The sequence below is a fragment of the Ruditapes philippinarum genome, unplaced genomic scaffold (genome assembly GCF_026571515.1).
Source record: "Ruditapes philippinarum isolate M1 unplaced genomic scaffold, ASM2657151v2 ctg4403_1_1_1_1, whole genome shotgun sequence".
Taxonomy (NCBI): domain Eukaryota; kingdom Metazoa; phylum Mollusca; class Bivalvia; order Venerida; family Veneridae; genus Ruditapes; species Ruditapes philippinarum.
This window is the reverse complement of record NW_026856160.1, coordinates 61,922-82,309: the sequence shown is the minus strand read 5'-3', so window position 1 is coordinate 82,309 and position 20,388 is coordinate 61,922. Positions and strand designations below refer to the sequence as shown.

At 31.3% G+C, this 20,388-nt stretch overlaps 1 protein-coding gene across 1 annotated transcript in view; it reads left to right on the top strand.

Moving 5' to 3' along the window:
• The window catches only part of LOC132745628 (centriolin-like), a 63,365-nt gene that overhangs the window by 544 nt on the left and 42,433 nt on the right, over positions 1-20,388 (top strand). The window contains exons 2-3 of the mRNA XM_060734577.1: positions 9,292-9,554; positions 9,980-10,128. Coding sequence (XP_060590560.1) covers positions 9,323-9,554; positions 9,980-10,128 — 381 coding nt within the window. The 5' untranslated portion in view covers positions 9,292-9,322. The remainder of the gene's footprint in view (positions 1-9,291; positions 9,555-9,979; positions 10,129-20,388) is intronic.

The window sequence follows — 20,388 nt, the reverse complement described above, 5'->3', positions numbered from 1 at the left end:
ATGAACATCGAACTTTTCATTAAAACTGATATCAAAAAATAAAATCAGTTCTCAAGATTACGCTGTAAACGCTAAAATACATGTAAAGCGTTCTTGACAACAGATTCTTTCCTATATGCCTGTAGTATAGTAGTTAATTAAATATGGAACAGTGGAAGTCAGAGGGACATATACCAGTAAATGCCTCAATAAAATAAAGTTTGTAATTTGATTAATCTATTCCCAGAATTGGGGATGCATTTTTGTAACATATGATTCTTTCATACATATGAAAATCATAAAAAAATAATGCATGGCGAGGCACCTGAGGTCTTCATCATCCTCAACCAGTAAAACAGTGGCAAGACACTATAAGGCAACTGTTTTATAGTATAACTGTTGGTGTAACTTTACACCCATTAATTAAAACCAAACAAACCACACTGTAACATATGATAGAGACACAAAATAAGTGTCAATTTTTGTGTCATATAAAGATCAATTCTAGCTCTGTCGTCTATCTGTCTGTCTGTCCATCTAGTTCCATAATTTTTATCAGAGTTTTGGCCCTTTAATGATTTTCATTTTCAAAGTTTGTCTGGACTGCTCTGCTTATACCACAAATTTATGCAATTTCAATCAAATGTTACAGGATTGATCTGTAGTTCAAGTATTTGGCATATTGATCGTGTTTTCCGGTTGAATGATTTTTGGCTGAGTTATGGCCTTTGAATAAAAATGGTTGTTGTTTTTTTTGGTGGTGCCAGCTACATAAAAGTTTGTCTGGACTACTCCTCAGAAACAATGGTGCAATTTCATCTAAACTTTACAGGGATGATCAATACCAAGTCTAGTTGTATATATGTCATCAGCATTTTCCAGTTCATAATGAATTTTGGTCAGACTCAAAGTTATGGCCCTTTATTAATGATTATTATTTTTAAAGTATGTCTGGACTACTCCTCTTATACAACTTATGAAAGTTCAATGAAAACTTTCTTTACAAGATTGATTTGTAGCTCAAGTTCTTGTGCGTATTACACAAGTTTTCTGGTTGAATGCTTTTTGGTAGAGTTATGGCCTTGAATTAAAAATGTGTTAATAAACTTTTTCCCAACTACTCCTATTATGCTACTTATGCAATTTCAATGAAATTTTACAGGATTGATCGAAATAGCTCAAGTACTTGGGCATATTGCACAGGTTTTCCACTTGAATGATTTTTGGCTGAGTTATGATCAGTCTGCGAAATTAGCAGTTGTCCTATTGCCTGAGACAACCATTTTTTGGTTTGGACAACCAATTTTTAAAAGTTCACTTGCCCAATGGACAAGTAAAAATTTGCAGAAAGTATTCTTCAAAAATGTCAAGGAATAGTGATAAAATGCAAGATATCAAATACAATAGGGAACGATCTGAGATAAGCATCGTAATTACGTCACTGATAAGAGACCTGTTCTAAAAATAGCCACACTTTCGGACAAGGAAACTGGTTAATCTACATGTAGATTATACAACATGTAATGGTTACGAATACTTTTATTCACAATTCTCTCAATGGAAATGATGTTCCTGGAGTTAAACTTGCGTAAAGCATGATTGAGATGGTTTAAAACCATCAGGAAAATAAAGATGATATGGTGAAAAAGAAATAACTTTCGGGGGCAATACTTTCCCTGCATGTCAATTTGAGAAAAAATGCCGGCGCTTGGCAATTTGTTTTGTGTTTCACTGTTTATTAAAATTAGAAATGGTGATATGATATGGTATGATTTTAAAGAAATTGAGATTAAAAAAATGAAAAAGTATCTTTCTGTCCAGATATACCGTACATAATTTTTGTTTCTATGTAAAATACGCAGATTGGAGAAGTCATGAATCTATCCACCAAAGTGCTACGAGTATTAGATTAATGATTAATATCTTAAATCAATTCTTTAATAATTTTAGAATAAGCAAAACTCTGCATTTTTCCTATTTTACCTAATAAAAAATGCCGATTCTAGTAGTTACTTTATCAGAAATAATGTATACGTACATGCATGCTTGCATGTATATTTAAACTGAGTCCGTGATTTAACATACACTGTTTACGAATAGACAATAAAATACATTTGTTTTTTATTTTATGTCTCACACAAAATATTTGTTGTTAAAATCATCGCCAATTTAGAATTACTGGTGCATTTTTTAAACTTCGCCTCATCAATCAAAAGAGTCAAACTTTTTTTCTGCCTGAATGAAAAATTGATTATGACAAAAACCGTTTTATTGACAAATATAGAGGCCAGAGCAGATTGTGACATATGTTTAAATTTAACTTTTCAAAAGTACTGTGTGTAGTTGTCCCTTTTCTTTTCACACTAAATTCCATTTCCAACTTGTTTGCATTCTACAATTTCTTAAAATATTGCATGTAAACAAAGTAAATATACGCTGATTAACATCATGTATAATGTGTACTCCCTAATCCCTTGTCCGAAAGTCAGTACAGGTGATGTAGTGGTGATAAGGTAAAATCTATTTTTAGAACAGTGTTACCTTCAGATCGAAGGCTATTAGTTTGCTTACATTTATGACTGTTTCTCATTGAAGATAAGTTTGCAGATTTGATCAATTATTGCTTGGAGATGTTCTGATGAAAATATTCGGGCAACCAGTTTCTACTTCCGACAACCAGATTTTCTTGAATTAGTTGCCTAAATGACAACAATTTTTAAACCCTAATTGCACTGACAGGTTATGATTCTTGAATAATAAAAAAAATAAAATTTTTTTTTTTTGGTGTTGCCAGATGCACAGAAGCTTGTCTGAACTACACATCAGAAACTACTGGAGCTATTTCAGGAATGATCAATACCAAGTCAAGTTGTGCATATCATTGGTATTTTCTGGTTCAGTGATTTTGTCAGTGTTATGGCCCTTTAATTATTTTTATTTGTCAAGGCTTCTCTTATACTACCTCTGATGCAATTTTATTGAAACTTTTGAAATTCAGGATTGATTAGTAGCTTAAGACTTAGTATGTGCTCATATTACATGGGTTTTCGGGTTGAATGATTTTTGGTAGAGTTATGGCCCTTGAAGAAAAAAAACATTTTGCCCTGTAAATTTATGACTTGTAGTGTCTCCTACTACGCAGTAGCTGAAACATGCAATTGGCTATCATGAATCGACACATGTGGTCACTGATAGCTATTGTAGTAGTTTCTTTTCTGTAGATTTACTCTGTGAGTTTCTCTAAGTCTAAATTTACAAAACAGACATTTAATATTTTCCAATTTCAAAGACTAAAATTTGAACAGAAAATGCATGTTTTCTACAAAAAATTTATAGAAATTCAATGTCAATTTGGAATTAAAAGGGGATGATTTTACTTAACAAGGTGTTTGAAATTCCTGAAATTTATAAGTTCCAGTTTTATATATACATGTAATTCTCCAGGGAGTTTTTAGCTTTCACTGTAGTGCATGTTGAAAGGTAAAAAGACATTAATTCTTGGACTGTCTGACAGGAACAAAGAAATCAGCATACAAAATTTATTTATGGTTTGAAGGAATTTGTATGATTTTATTGTAGAAACTTTTAAATGTATAAATAAAGTACATACCATCATGATTACTTAAGATATTAAGCAATGATGGGTAGGCCTGGTTCGAAAGACAAAATGACAACAAAACTGTGAATCAGGTAGCAACTGGAAGTTGATACCCCTCAAATTTTTCCTGGTACCTCCAGAGTATGAAGAGTACAACATTAATGATTGGGGCATTATTAAGTAACATATTACAACATATATAGTGTGTTTAATCCTTGATAAGTTTATTTAAGAAGTAAGGGAACATTATAAGAAATATTTTTTTGTTTTTTTTGTTTAAGTCTAAAGGTTTTTTACAGATAAAAATTTTTGGGGTAAACCCCTTTATTTAATTTTTTTTTTTTTTTATTTTTTTGTCATTTATCTTTTGAAAAAAGGAAAAACCAAAAAAAATTTATTTTTTTTTGGGGGTTAGGGAAAAAAAAATTTTTGTTTTTTTTTTTTTTCCCCAAAATTTTTTTTTTTCCCAAAAAACAAACCCTGGGGGTTTTCTAAAAGGGGGGAAAATTTAAATTACGCTTTTTAAAATTCAGAAAAGGGGGGAAAACCCGAAATCAAACCAAAAAACTGAAAATGGAATTTTTTAAACCCCCCCCCCACATTTTTAAAAAGGGGGAAAAAAATTATTTTCAATTAAATTTAAATTTGCTGGTATATGGGAAAGGAGCTACCCAAATAGGGAAATTAGATTTCTGTTTTTTAGTTCAGTAATTTTAAAGATCTGTTATTTTTGAAGTTTCACAAGGGGGCATTTTAGGGGGAAAAATAAAAAACCTGTTTTTGGATAGGGGAAAAAAAAGCCTTTATTCGGCTGTAAAATACAGTGAAAAGAATCACTGTGAATAATAATAAATTTAGAGTGCAATACCTCCAGTTGAGTAAATTAAGTCTTCTTATGAAAAATATAGTGTAAGAAATTTATAAATATTGACAATCTGTTTAGATTTTGATTGTAACATACAAAAATTTTAACAGAAGATACAATGTACTATCTTTGTCACCGAAATTCTGACCTCTTACTGTAAGAACAATGAATGTATAGAAAGAGGTACAGTTTAACCTGTCTTAGCAACTTCAAATGTTAGTTCACTTTACACAGAGTTCTTTTATATAGTGTGTCAAGTATCAGCATTTCAAATTTCAATATATTAACATTTTCTTATATGGTAGCAAATAACAAAATTTACCTTAAACCGAATGAGAATTCTAGTTGGGGTAATTGATTGAAGGTTGCTTGTCGCATTAGACAGGGAGATGTTATATTTAGATACAATATATTATAGAAGTACCTCAGAGAAGATCTCAAAAGGAAGGTGGTTATAAATGATATTGTTAAAAACAGAGAGTCATTCAGACAAGTTAAGACTGTATTAAAAAAACAACCCAAAACAAACCAGCAGAGTGAAGAAACTGATAAAAAAACATTATATATGGCTTATTTCTTCAATGTAGTCTGAAGTTCTCTTTTGATGAAAAATTTATTTTTATGTCAATATAATTTCTGCCTGGCTTAAAGTGCAATAAAACTTTTAAGTAAGGCTGTTATGGAAATGCTATTTTATATATTTTACCATCCATTGAACTAAAAATTGATCAATAAGTTAACTCAGATTTGGTCAGTAAAAGGTTTTAAAGGTTTGAAAACACATTTGAAAATAGATTCTATACAATGAATTAAGAGGAGGCTAATTTTTGTTAACATCTAAATTATCAATAATAAATTCTTATAGAGTGAGAAGATTTATTTATTTTATATTGTAGTTTTCTATATTTTTTTCTATATTTCTTATTTGTGTATATAGCATAATAGGCGATAAGTGTTGAAAATACTTTGACATTGTTCAGTTTTTTTTTAAATTAAGTTAATTATTATCATTTTTGGACTGCCATGAAGAAAAGAATTGTGAAATTATGCAGAAAAATTGAATTGTCTCGACCAGGAATATATCATTAGTACATGAATGATGAAATGATGAAAACTGCATATTCAATGAGATACAACTGTTGTAATATATTAATTATTATATTATAATTATAATATTAATGTTTAATAGTTCATAGGTGATCTGACATTGTTTAATAGTTCATAGGTGACCTGACAGTAAATAGTTCATAGGTGGTATTTGACAGTGTTTAATAGTTCATAATTGGTCTATCAGTGTTTAATAGTTCATAGGTGGTCTATCAGTGTTTAATAAGTCATAGGTGATCTCTGACAATGTTTGGTAGTTCATAGATGGTCTAACAGTGTTTGATAGTTCATAGTTAATAGGTGGTCTTAAATCGTTTAATAGCTCATAGGTGGTCTATCAGTGTTTAATAGTTCATAAGTGATATGATAGTGTTTAATAGTTCATTGGTGCTCATTAGTGTTTGATAGTTCATAGGTATTTAGTTCATAGGTGTTCTTACATCGTTTAATAGTTCATAGGTGGTCTATCAGTGTTTAATAGTTTATAAGTAATATTATAGTGTTTAATAGTTCATCGTTGGTCTATCAGTGTTTAATAGTTCATAGGTGATCTATCAGTGTTTAATAGTTCATAGGTGATCTTTGACAGTGTTTAATAGTTCATTTGTGGTCTTTGACAGTATTTAATAGTGCATGGGTGATTTAACAGTGTTAAATAGTTCATAGGTGGTCCTTAGACACAGGTTTGACAACATTAGCATTCAGTTAGTAATAGATGGATCTTTCAACTTCAAATGATATTTTATTGAAATTTTACAACTTGTAATAAATCCTGCTGTAATTGAACTACTTGTTTGTTGGGTTTTTTTTAAAAGAGAAATTTGTTTTTATCTTTTATAACATTTTTAAGGATTGATCGATATAAATTATTTTACATTTAAAATCAAGAGTCTTTAATTATAGTGATAACCTTTGTAAATGGTAAGTTTGTATATTTAATTGAATTTACAACATAAAATAGAATTTTTAATCTCTTAATATGCTGTTTTACTTTAGATATGCACATAGAATTAGAGTTTTGAAAAACGCGAATTCCAAATGAAGTAAATTGTAGTTTAATACAGGGTTGTATTTATATTGTTGGACAAATGCCATCATATAGATGTGGTTAATATGATAGGTTGGAAGTTACGTACATATTTGACAATCTTTTGTAATACTCTGGGCTTGCTGAAATCCTGTTAGAAGTCGGTCACAGTGTTGACGGTGGTAATGATATGGTAATAAAATTTGGAGAAAAGTCAAATGGTTTATCTTTAATCTGTAGGGGATTTATTGATTGAAAATTCAACAACAATCATGAAAAAAAAGAATATACAGTCATTACATTATCATGAAAAATTCAACATGCGGGTCTGTAAGCTCCTATTGTTTATTTTGTTGATTTAAGAGATAATGTTTGTTTAACTTAGGTGTGTTGTTTTAACTTTCAATACTTTTTTTCCCTGATATTAAAGTATTTAAAAGTAATAACTCGTAAATAGTATGTGTCTTTCTTAATGTTCACATACAACAAAGAGTGACTCTTTTATTTGACATTTATTGGCTCTATACTGCTGGCAAAACTAGTCCTGGTTCCAACAGGTTAAAGCCATTTGAAATGACAACAATGGTATTAATGGCCTTAAGTGTCTGTTAATTATAAGTTTGCTAAATCTCAATAAATTGTTTCTTATGAATTGGGGTTTGAATTCTTCTATAGACCTTGACTTTTACTTGAGCCAACTTACAGTCAAGCCTTTACTGACAAGGTCTGGTATTTATCAGAAAATAAGGTGATAGTAGTAAAATTTAAAAGAGCTGCACTGAAGTCCAAAAGCCTAAATACTTAATTTGAAAATCTTACATAGATCAACATTGCACTTTTTAGCTGGCCTATTCAAAGATAGGGAGAGCTATTGTACTCACCCGGCCAAGTTTCGATCGGCATCACTGTCATACTTTGGTTCTCCAAAAATAATTAAAGGAATGGGTTGAAACTTCACACACTTGTTCTCTGTCATTACCTGACATAATGGGTTCAGTTCCCTTACATCTGGGTTACCTTTTTACAGATCAGTTTTGCCCAAGCACTGAGAATAGATGAGTTATAATGCTCTTATGGATAGCTGAAAAAAATATTATTCTGGATAAAAAGGAGTGAACAAATGATCTGAAATTTTATACACAAGTTATTTGTATAGATCACATCATGAAGTATAAAAATCTCGAAAAAATGTTTTCAATCCTATTATGTCAAAAAACCATAGCCAGGAGTCTAGACCCTTTAAGGGACATCTTGTACTAGATATGCTTCAACACTTGTCACAATCATGAATACATTAAGGACGTTTTCGGGAGTTTTCATATAGACATATAGGCAAAATAAAAACTGTTCAATAGAATTTCTTTAAACTTGGCATGTTGTTAGAATATGATAACAGTAACATTTTAAGCGAAAAAAACATTTGGGTCACCATTCTCGTTTTTTGAGTTATCTGCCCCTGTATCAGACTTTTCTACTTATTTGAGGTCATTTAAAGGGCAGATAACTTATACAAACTTAAATGAATTCTTGTTTTTACTTCTGGATTATGTTTTTCTTTTTATTGTTGAGTACAATACATAATAATATGCAATTCCTTACATCGTTTCCGTTAATTTTTTTTCAATGAAAATAAAGGTACTTTAAATTCTTCAAAAATAGGCCATTTTTTAAGAAAAAATGCACAGGTTAAAAGAAGAAGTGGGAATTAAAACTACCCACTATAAATTTGTTCTTGAAATTTTGCATATCAACTAAACCGAAGGTAAGCTTCATAAAAATAAGAAAAAAAAACGTATTTATTCCCTTCATTGTAAATTATCTGCCCTTGAATTTAACAAAAAAAGTCCAATTCAAGGGCAGATAACTCAAAAACGAAAATGGTGACCCCAATTTTTTTTTTTCGCTTAAAATGTTTCTGTTATCATATTCTAACAACATGCCAAGTTTAAAGAAACTCTATTGAACAGTTTTAATTTTGCCTATATGTCTATATGAAAACTCCAAAAAACGTCCTTAAGTTGTCTTAATGTGATATAAATAAAACATTGTTTATGTCTTGTTAAATTGATCTAACATGTGTATTTATGTTAATTTCAAATAATTTCTTCATACCAGTGCTTTAAATATTTTAATCAGTTGTTTGTATTGAAAGTAAAAAATTTATTAGCTCTATATTTTGGTCTCTATGTAGGCAAATATGCTGAAAGTCATAACTTTGAACTGAAGTGCTTGTCTTAAGTTATAATTTATACATATTACATCTAAGGATGTGCTGTGTGTATTGAATTTTTATCATAAATGTCATTTAAAAAAAAGGAAAGAAAACAATAAAAAATTATATTTGTATTTTAAAATTGCAGTAAAGCTGACTTAGTGTTAAGGAATGGGTTTATTATTGGCAGTGTGTGAATTATTTATAATCATGTCTGCTAATATCTCCTAGTACTCCTTGAGGGATTTTCATGAAACTGTGGAGAAATTTTAACCACAGAAAGATTATAAACATACAGAAAACATGATTTTCATGATCATGGACCATTATTCATGGTATATATTTGCATGACAGCTGAAGTTGTGCCAGCCTATATATGGTCAGTGTGATACTTGAAATTCAGTGGGGGATAGACTTTGGGAATATTTCTATTTAGTCTGCTTTGTTAGATTTTAGTGTGATTTATTTTCATATCATTATTTTTTTATTTTTCATGCTTTCAGATGACTGTGATATAAACTTTACCTACCTCCAATGATGAAGAAGACTCCAAGGGCAGGTCACTCTAACCTCCCTGTCCCTAAGTCCTCCAAGGGTTCTCCTAATAATGCAAAATCCACATTGAGTAAAGGAGGACCTCACACACGTTCGGCTGAGGACATTCCACGTAGGGTACAACTAAGTGTTGCAGGAGGACCTCCATCCCCACAGAGAAGAGCAGTTTCCCCTGGTACACCACAGAGAAGAAGTCTCCTTCCTTCTCCAGGTACTAGCAAAGATTATCTCCCCTGTCAACAAGTTTCATAGGCATTTCTTCTCACTTAAGATAAATTTATTAAGTCTGAACAATTGGTACTTTTTATTTTAGCAACATAATTTTCCGACCAGATTTCACAGAGTTTATTCTACTTTTATGTATATATATACATATTGTCTTCTTTCGTCTTATTGTTTTAAAAGCATAACATTGTATCTGAAATGAGTGATTTACTCAAATCACACTATGATAATTGCAATCTAATGACTGTGAGAAGTGTATATGGTCTTGAAATACCTTGACCTTTATTAAGAAAGCAGTAAACACTGTATTCAAAGTCAAACACGGACAACTCCATCAGCTCATCATCTAAATTCAACAGGTTTCTGGTTCAATCTTTTTTTAATTTTGAATAACATTCATATTGTTTACAGTAACAGTTCAAGGACAGAATGGACAACAGTCTGGTGTGCGATATATTACAGAAGATCTTATACGTAAGGTCTGTAAGGAGGACAGTCTGGAAATGGTCACCACAGTTAACTTGACCTTGACCAAGGCAGAGGCTGGCAAGAAAATTAAGGTAAAAAAGTGATAAATAGATAAATACTGCTAGCTTATACATTATGTTCATTTTAGCCCTAAATATACTTTACAGCCCTTATAAATGGGGCGTCCATGGCCGTTTGGTTAAGGCAGTTGTCTTCAAACCACTTGCCCCTCACCGCTGTGGGTTCAAATCCCGACAGGGATTTTGGGTTCTTTTATGTGAGGAAGCTATCCAGATAGCTTAAGGAATGTTTGTGGTTCTACTCGGGTGCACGTTCGTACCTGAAATAATGCACGGAAGTGCACCTGAGGTCTACCTCCACCAGTAAAGCTGGAACGTCGCCATATGACCCATAATGTGTTGGTGTGACGTAAAAATCAATTAAACAAACAAGCAGCCGTTATATGGTAATTTGCATTTTTATTGCGGATTATTAGGTCATTACAAAGACTTTTTAGGTAGATTGAGTAATTTGTTAAGATCTTTTGCAAAAAATATAAAAAGATTATCTCTTTTAGCATGTATTCCTTTGTAAACATATAAAATTCCTGCATTTTGAGGCTCTTATTTTGCTATTAAGCACTGAGAATAGCCAAAAGTATTGTCTGTCTGGCAGCACATGCTATAAAGTTTAAGTTGTCATGCAAGTCGTGGTAAATATTGAAATGATACTTTGGTTTGTAAAAAAAAATGTTTTATTGTCAGAAATGAAAAGAATTTAAATTGATGACCAGTATCATCTGTGGCTGAGTGGTTTAGTTGGTGATGTAAAACTATTTCCGCAGTGGATATGATCCCATAAAGGGCATCAGATTGTTTCATGCAGAAAAACTGTCCAGCTTAATACAGAAGGCCAACCCGGGTGTAGATTTTCCAAGGTTTTTGGCTCAAAATCCTTGGAAAAAAACCTCGGAGTATTGGAACAAGAAAATGCAAAACTTTGCTATTAAAAAAACCTTGGAAAAATAGGGAGAGGGTGAAAAACCTTGTAAAAAATTTCCGAGTTTTTTTTTAAAAAAAAACCTCGTAAAAAGTATGACCTCGGAGTATTGGAACGATTTCCAAGGATTTCAGAATTAAAACCTCGTAAAATAATTTCCGAGGATTTTTTTAGAAAACCTTGGAAAAATGAGTGACCTCGGAGTATTGGAACGATTTCCAAGGATTTTAAAGTGTTTTACGTGGTTTGTTTTCCAAGGTTTTTTTTTAAATGAAAACCTCGGAAAGTTTCTCACAACTGGGAATACTGTTATATTTTCGAGGATTCTTACTTAAAGGCATCAGAGAATTTTCCAAGGTTTATTTGAGCAAAAACCTTGGAAATTTCTAGAATATCCATGGAAAATCAGAAAATATAACATCCAATCAAATATTCTGAAAAGAGAAATTATATTGTCCTTTTTAAGGAATTAAGAAACTTCTTTGTAATAATACAGAGCAAAAAATGATCACATGACTCACTGAAACATTTAATGTCAGTGTGAAGTAAATAATAATGCACTACCAATGAAAAGTTAAGTTAGAAGTCTTTAATGGTAAATATTACACTCAATGTTCAGTTATAATATTTTGGTATCCGGTTAAATTTTAATGTATTAAAATATCTATCTTTTGAATTCCTGTTCACTCTTCATGATTTTTAAATGTCCCTTAGTTTTTCACTCACTATCACAGGGGTCGCATGTGGAAAATGCTCCAGGATACAATTCCTGAAATAAATAAAGTAAACATTTAATAAAGTACAGCCATTGAAAGAAGTTAGAAAAACAATTACATAAAATCACCACTGGGCGCTTCCCTCTCCATTGGGCGCTTCCCTCTCCATGTGGTCAGGATCAAAGACTTCAAACTACTTGCCTTACAACATTGTATTTTTGACTCCTGAAGCCAGGATGGGATTCTTCCCTCTGAGGGAGCTATCCAGCCCAGGATTAAGGAACACCTGTGGTTATACTCAGGACAGTTCAGTATGTGTAGGCAATCAGAATTACATCATTTAATTTCTTTTTTATTAATCAATAAAAAAAATAATACAATTTCCTTAAACGTTTCCATAGACAAAAATATCAGTTCACTGTTGATATATATTGTTTTAAAAAATCAGCACTTTTGTGAAAAGAAATACATCTTTTGAGTGATCCAAAACTACTTGAATTACAAGTTGTTCAAGACCATTGATTAAAATGAAGGCTTTAATATTTTCAAATGACCTTTTCTGTAGTTACTTTTAAATATTGGTCTACTGTTTTGAAATAGTGAATTTAATTTTTTTCATGTTGATTTCTTATTTTTCTTCATCAGTACTTAGTGTCAGGATTTCAAGAAAACTTTGGTAAGCAGTGTGACAATTCTGCGATGTTTAGAAAAGAAACGATGTCTGTTACTATTATTTTAGATAGTGTCATACTGGATGTTACAACCTAAAGCACTCTTAAAATATTGCAAAAAATAACACTTTTCAAAGGTGATTCCGATTGCCTACACTAATTGTATCTGTCTGCTCAAAGTGACATCTGCATCAATAAAGCTGGAGAGTCATCATGTAACATTAACAGCATTAACACAAGTATCAATAAAAAAAATCAGTTCCAGAAACCTTCATTCATTCAAATTTCAAATTGAAACTTTCAAAACCTAGTTTTAAAACAAAAACATACTGTAGTATATTCCTTGAAGCCTTTCCTGGTCTACAGTTGGCTTCCTTAATCGATGCCTGGATGCCAATGATATACTTTAAACTATGATAAAACACAGCAAAGCTGGATTTCCATCTTCTTGTAGTTTGGAAAAGTCTTGCAAACTTGTTATACCGATTGGAAATGCACGCCCCGCTTGGAGATATGCTAGAGGACTGATAAATAAAAATCCAAGATTTAAATTTTGAAAAACATTAATTCTTTATTTTGTGAGAGTCAAGATGACATATGACTTTTATATTACAATACATTTTAAATTATTAAAGTTATTATTCAGTAATTGCAATATTTAAATTAACAAATACATAATATGGTGAATTAAAAAATAACTCGATTTGCATGTAAAAAAATAGCGAGATCTTGGTCGATGATAAAAATCCTTAATCAACCGATACTTATAAAAAATGAACTTTTAAATAGCTTTGAAATGAAACTGATGATTGAATAAAATCAACTATATCAATATAAATTATATGAAAAATATTACTTATGGAACAATTTACTAATAACTAAAATAATAGTATTTTATTTACAAATTACTTTATATTAAGTAAAGAACTTAGATTTAACATTTCTTATTAAGCAAAACTAAACTTTATACATTATCTTAAGACATTTTACTTTACTTCTACAATAAGAAATATTCCAAGATCTCAGTTATTTAGGTTATAAAATACAATGATTATTTAATATGCAAAGTATTGAAAAATCTACAAAATATATATATTAAAACATATTTGAGAGAAACAGCTTAAGATAAAAAAAAAACATATTTCTTACAGTGAAACATTGAATGAAGAACAGCAGATATATAGAAAAATAAATAACTCAACATACCTGATAAATAAAAATCCAAGATTTAAATTTTGAAAAACATTAATTCTTTATTCTGTGACAGTCAAGATGGAATATGACTTCACAGAATTTCTGACCAGTATATATACAAACAAGAAAGTGAAGCAGATTTAATCATAAAGGAAGATATTGACACATTTAAAAAGGGAAAGGAAATAAAACAATCACATATTCAAAAGATATGTGATGGCAGATCTTATAATTATTCCCTAAGGGCATAAAATCCCTGATCATATAAAAAGTATTGTCACCTAGAACCATTAACATCCCTTTATATTTACCTTTAAGCAGGATATATTAATTTTGCATTTTAATCTGTAGATTTAATCTTAGTTATAATTTAAGTTTGACACATTTAATATGAAATGTGACAATAGTTGAAATAAAAATAATCAAGTACACAATTAAATGAATAAGAATAAAACTACAGTAAGAAAGAGAAGTTGATATTTATAGATGAATAATACATTAAAGTATATGTGCATTAACTGTTTAAGACTTACAAAACAGACAAAAAAATACAAGATAAATTTAGATTATAACAATTGCCCAGTCCCCCTTAACTTTGGTCCCCAAAGTTGAAATAGAAATACCTGTACAATTAAATGAATTAAAGAAACTGGAAAAGAAATATATACAGAGATGTAAGCATTTAAAATTATACAGTAATATGCATGAATATATACAAGACAAATTTACATTATAACAATGAACTATCAACTAGTACAGAGATCACTCATTTGTCGTCCTATTGCAAGAGTAAGAACTAGATATTGTAGTACTAAATTGATGCAATGCATAGTCTGGGCAGAAGGGTCCACTTGCCTAAGTAAAAAGAGGACTTGTTTTTGTTTGTTTTGTGAACAAACAAAGCAAAACAAAACAATGTTTTTTTCTAATTTCCAGACTTTGTCGCATATTCTTATGTCATGGCAGTAGAAACCTTCATTAAGAGATTGACTCATTCAACATGATTCATGTGACACAAAATAAGAGGGATCAATATCTTTATAAAAATGAAATTGTGATCTAATATATATAAGAAAAACAAATACACAGACACAGACAGATACAAACAATATAGATGTAGCTCAGCCGGTTTAGATGGTGGCCAACCATCTTATAGCACTACTAGACAACAAAGTTAATTTGTTAGGTTTGGCTTTGCTACATTAAAAGACACCAAAAAACATGTACAAAATAGGGATATAGTTTTATTTGTTAGGAACAGTGGATTATATAAAACATACACACATATACATAAATTTATTCATTTGAACCCAATGTGTTCTGGGTCTCATATGTTTTACTGCGGGTTTTCATTCCATGCTGTGAAGGCTTCCTATTTGCTTTCCTGATGAGATAGTTTTGAATGTCGTCAAGATGACATTTATCCATATGTATCCATTCTCTAGATCCTTCAAATTGATAATGTTTCTTACCATTGATGAACCTATCTTTGATGATTTTCCCTGAAAATAAGTCCTCACCATTGGTTTCTTTATCTCCTAAAGAGGATCCAGCATTAGTATGTGCTGTTTCAGACTGCATAGGTTGATGCAACACTTGTTCCCTAGTAGGTGGAATAATCTTTGAGAGTTTAGGTTTGGGCTTGACATAGAGTTTCAGTCTTGCCGCATTTACCAAACCTTTCAATGGCAATTGAGTCTTTATGTCTATCAATCGATAGGTGAAATTTGGTCCGCATTGTTGGATGAGGTATGGACCTACATGTTTTGGCATGAGCTTGGGTGAAACTCCTTTCTTTGATTTCATATTTTTCAGAAGAACCCAATCACCTGTTTTAAAGCCTGGTTCCTTTGATTTTGCATCATGCCGTTTCTTTGACTTCTCCTGAGATATCTTGAGATTATCTCCGGCAATTTGCCTAGCTACGCCTAGGTTCCTGTACATTTGATCAAAGAATGATACTCCATCTAATCCCATTTCTGTTTTTGGGATGAGAGAAGTATCGATTGGCAGGTTCATTTCTTTTCCAAAGAGCAAGTAAAAGGGTGAGAATTGTGTGGATTGGGTTGATGGTGACATACGTATTGCCATCATGGCTGCAGGTAGAATGGAAGGCCAATTGTTTTGTTCATCATTAATGTATGCCCTAAGGATCTGTTCCAGTGTGGAATTCAGCCGTTCACAGGTTGAATTTGTCTGTGGATGATATGCACTGGTGTGATGTCGTGCTATATCAAACATCTCACACAGTGCACTCACCAACTTGGACATAAAGTTACGTCCTCTATCGGAGACAAGAACCCTTGGAGCACCATACCTAGAAATAACTTGATTAAACAAGTGTTCGGCCACTGTACTGGCTTCCATATTTTTCATAGGTATTGCTTCACACCATTTACTGAAGCTCTCTACAACAAGAAGAATGTATTGGAAGCCTTCTTCAGATTTTGGTAGAGGTCCAAGAATATCTATATGCCATCTATCCAGAATTTGATCAATTGGCATGCTAGTAAGAGGTATACTATGTGGATGCCTGTCAACTTTAATCCTTTGACAAACATCACATTCACGAACATGATTTACCATATCCTGATAGTAATTAGGCCAGAAGTATTTATATTTCAAAGCCGCAAAAGAACGTTGCTGTCCTAGATGACATCCTCCTGCAATACAATCATGATAGCTAGCTAGGATGTCTTTTCGAAATTGTTTAGGCACAGCTACTTGGTAAATTGTTCGTTCTGATTTGCCACGTGACTCATAGATATGATATAATACTCCATCCAGTAGCATGTAATGGTTAGCTTCTCTTACAGTCTTGTCAGCCAATTTGTTGTCCTCGGGATGTTCTCCTTTCTCTAAATATCTATAAATGAATTTAAAATCTTCACATTCTTGTTGATGAATACCCATTTCAGGTTTTTCCCAGAGTGGTTTTGATCGGTTTCCTTCTTCATCATTTTGTTTGCTTTCCACTCCATTACTTTCAATATCTGAGTCATCTTTTTGTTTTGATTCCTGTTGTTTTCTTGATTTAGAGTCCTTTACAGAATTATTTGAATTTGGATTATAATCTACATTAGTTATTTTGTCTATACAACCCTCTTCATTTTTAGATACATGGATTCTTGCTATAGCTGGATTTAAATTATAGTTAAAGAAAACTTCAATTCTTTCTGGTTCTTCTGAAACCTCCTCTGTATTTGTGAAAGAAAAAGACCCATCCGCCATATTGTTTATTTGAGTTTCTGGTTCGTCGTGTGTTACCTCTACAGATGAACCTGACAAATGAGTATTATTAACATTTGCCATGGCCACTGTTTGTTGGGTTTTCTTTAAGGATTCAGGATCTTCATAAACAGACACACTTGGCTCATCAGAATAGACACGACGAGACAAGGCATCTGCATTCTGATTTGCAGATCCTTTCCTATGGATGATCTCATAGTTATATGCCTGCATCTCCATAGACCATCTCCCAAGTCTACTTGAGGTGTCTTTGACTTTGTGCAGCCATATTAACGCCTTGTGGTCTGTGTATATCTTAAATTGCCTATGTACCAAATATTGTTTATATGTCCGAATACCTTCCAAAACAGCTAGACATTCTTTATCCGTAACACCCCATTTCCTTTCATCAGTACGTAGAGCCCGACCTCCGTAACACACCACCCTTTCTTTTCCATCAGACCCTTTTTGACTCAAAATATAGGCCAAAGAAGTATCCGAGGCATCAGTGGTGAGTATGAAGGACTGGTTCATGTCTGGATAATGAATCATCGGAGCTGTAACCAAAGCATGCTTCAATTCTTCAAATGCTTTCTGGTGTTTATCCTCCCATATAAACTTCCGGTCCTTTTGTAATAGCTCATTTAAGGGAACTGTAATTTTTGAGTAATTAAGTACAAATTTTCTGTAGTAATTACAAAGTCCTAGAAATGAGCGAAGTGATCTCTGGTTAGTTGGAGTTGGAAATTCATCCACAGCTTGAGTCTTTTCCTTGTCCACCTCAACACCATGTTTTGAAAGAATATGTCCTAAATATTTAACCCTTTCAAGAGCAAAGTGACATTTTTCAGGTTTTAAAGTGAGATTAGCAGTCCGAAGTTTTTGGAAAATGAGATCTAAATGAATTAAATGTTGATCAAAAGTTTGGCTAAATACCAGAATATCATCGATAAAGCATAAGGCCTGCTTCCAATTCATAGTCCCAAGAACTTTTGTCATAAGCATTTGGAATGACATGGGGGCGTTCTTTAAACCAAACGGCATTCTGTTGAACTCATAGATACCTGAAGGAGTTATAAATGCCGCTTTGTGGCGTGTTGTAGGGTCCATTGGCACTTGCCAAAAACCTGAAGCCATGTCTAAGGTTGAAAAGTACTTAGCTTTTGAATCACCTATACAATCAAATACAGACTCTATCGTGGGCAAAGGATGAGCAATACTTTTTGTAATTTTGTTTAACTTCCTATAATCTATGGCAAATCTATATGAGTTGTCTCGTTTCTTTACCAAGACAACCGGACTATGCCAAATGGAGCTTTGTCTTGTAGACATAGTGATTAATGATGTAGTGGCTACCTGTGGAGCTGTGACTGTTGGCAGAGAACTAGTTGATTGATTACGCCTTGGAGGGCGGATTGGAGTAACTGGAGATGAAGATGATTCTCCACTTCGAAGGTAGTATCGGTTGACTGGATCTGACATCGACCACCACTGTTACCCACCACTTGTTATACCGGTTTGAATGCACGCCCCGCTTTGGAGATATGCTAGAGGACTGATAAATAAAAATCCAAGATTTAAATTTTGAAAAACATTAATTCTTTATTCTGTGACAGTCAAGATGGAATATATTTATATTACAATACATTATAAATAATTATAATAATTATTTAGTAATTGCAATATCTAAATTAACAAATACATGATATGGGGAATTTAACAATAACTCGCTTTGCATGTGAGAAGATACCGAGATCTTGGTCGATGATAAAAATCCTTAATCAACCGATACTTATAAAAAATGAACTTTTAAATAGCTTTGAAATGAAACTGATGATTGAATAAAATCAACTATATCAATATAAATTATATGAAAAATATTACTTATGGAACAATTTATTAATAACTAAAATAATAGTATTTTATTTACAAATTACTTTATATTAAGTAAAGAACTTAGATTTAACATTTCTTATAAAGCAAAACTAAACTTTATACATTATCTTATGACATTTTACTTTACTTCTACAATAAGAAATATTCCAAGATCTCAGTTATTTAGGTTATAAAATACAATGATTATTTAATATGCAAAGTATTGAAAAATCTACAAAATATATATATATTAAAACATATTTGAGAGAAACAGCTTAAGATAAAATAAAACATATTTCTTACAGTGAAACATTGAATGAAGAACAGCAGATATATAGAAAAATAAATAACTCAACATACCTGATAAATAAAAATCCAAGATTTAAATTTTGAAAAACATTAATTCTTTATTCTGTGACAGTCAAGATGGAATATGACTTCACAGAATTTCTGACCAGTATATATACAAACAAGAAAGTGAAGCAGATTTAATCATAAAGGAAGATATTGACACATTTAAAAAGGGAAAGGAAATAAAACAATCACATATTCAAAAGATATGTGATGGCAGATCTCATAATTATTACCTAAGGGCATAAAATCCCTGATCATATAAAAAGTATTGTCACCTAGAGCCATTAACATCCCTTCATATTTACCTTTAAGCAGGATATATTAATTTTGCATTTTAATCTGTAGATTTAATCTTAGTTATAATTTAAGTTTGACACATTTAATATGAAATGTGACAATAGTTGAAATAAAAATAATCAAGTACACAATTAAATGAATAAGAATAAAACTTCAGTAAGAAAGAGAGGTTAATATTTATAGATAAATTATACATTAAAGTATATGTGCATTAACTGTTTAAGACTTACAAAACAGACAAAAAAATACAAGATAAATTTAGATTATAACAAACTTGCTTACAAGTTTGACTCTGTAATTAAAAATTTGTAGATTCAAATAATAGATGAAAGATGAAAGTTTATAAATAATGTCATCATAGTTTCATGCACTCATCTTGTTCAATACAATCATAGACAAACATAACATTAATACTCTTAAAATATCCTCAAAACAATTGTATTTAAACTAGCTTACATTTAGGTTAAAAATATAGATCTAAAATAGTTTGTATTTAATACTTATTTGAAAAAAAAAAACAACAACAGATTTTATGCATAAATGTATCTAAAATTATTTACCTAAACCTTTTTACTACCATGTTTCTTTTGTTTATCTTCCTGTCCCAGGTCATTGATCTTTAGGTTCAATTACAACAACCAAACATTTCCTGAATCTTGTCACACTTAGATAAATGTTTTCTTTGAAAATTCCAAAATATGCTCCCTAACATTTAAAGCAAGATATGTCCAAAATTGCTTAAAATAAATCCAGGTTTGCACTACTTCCAACTATAACCACTTGACCCATTAATGTCTGAGATTCAAATTTTTCAACAGTATAACTGAAGGGGCAATCATAATGTGAAACAGGGGTGATACCAAAATATCAAAGCCATCATCATTTTATTTTTACATTAATTTTATTGAAGGTACAAATATATCAAATGATAAATAAAAGTAAAACTTGAAAATTATAAGAGAATCACAGTTCCAGTGTCATTTTAGACTGTTTTGGATTGTATAAAAACCCAGACTCC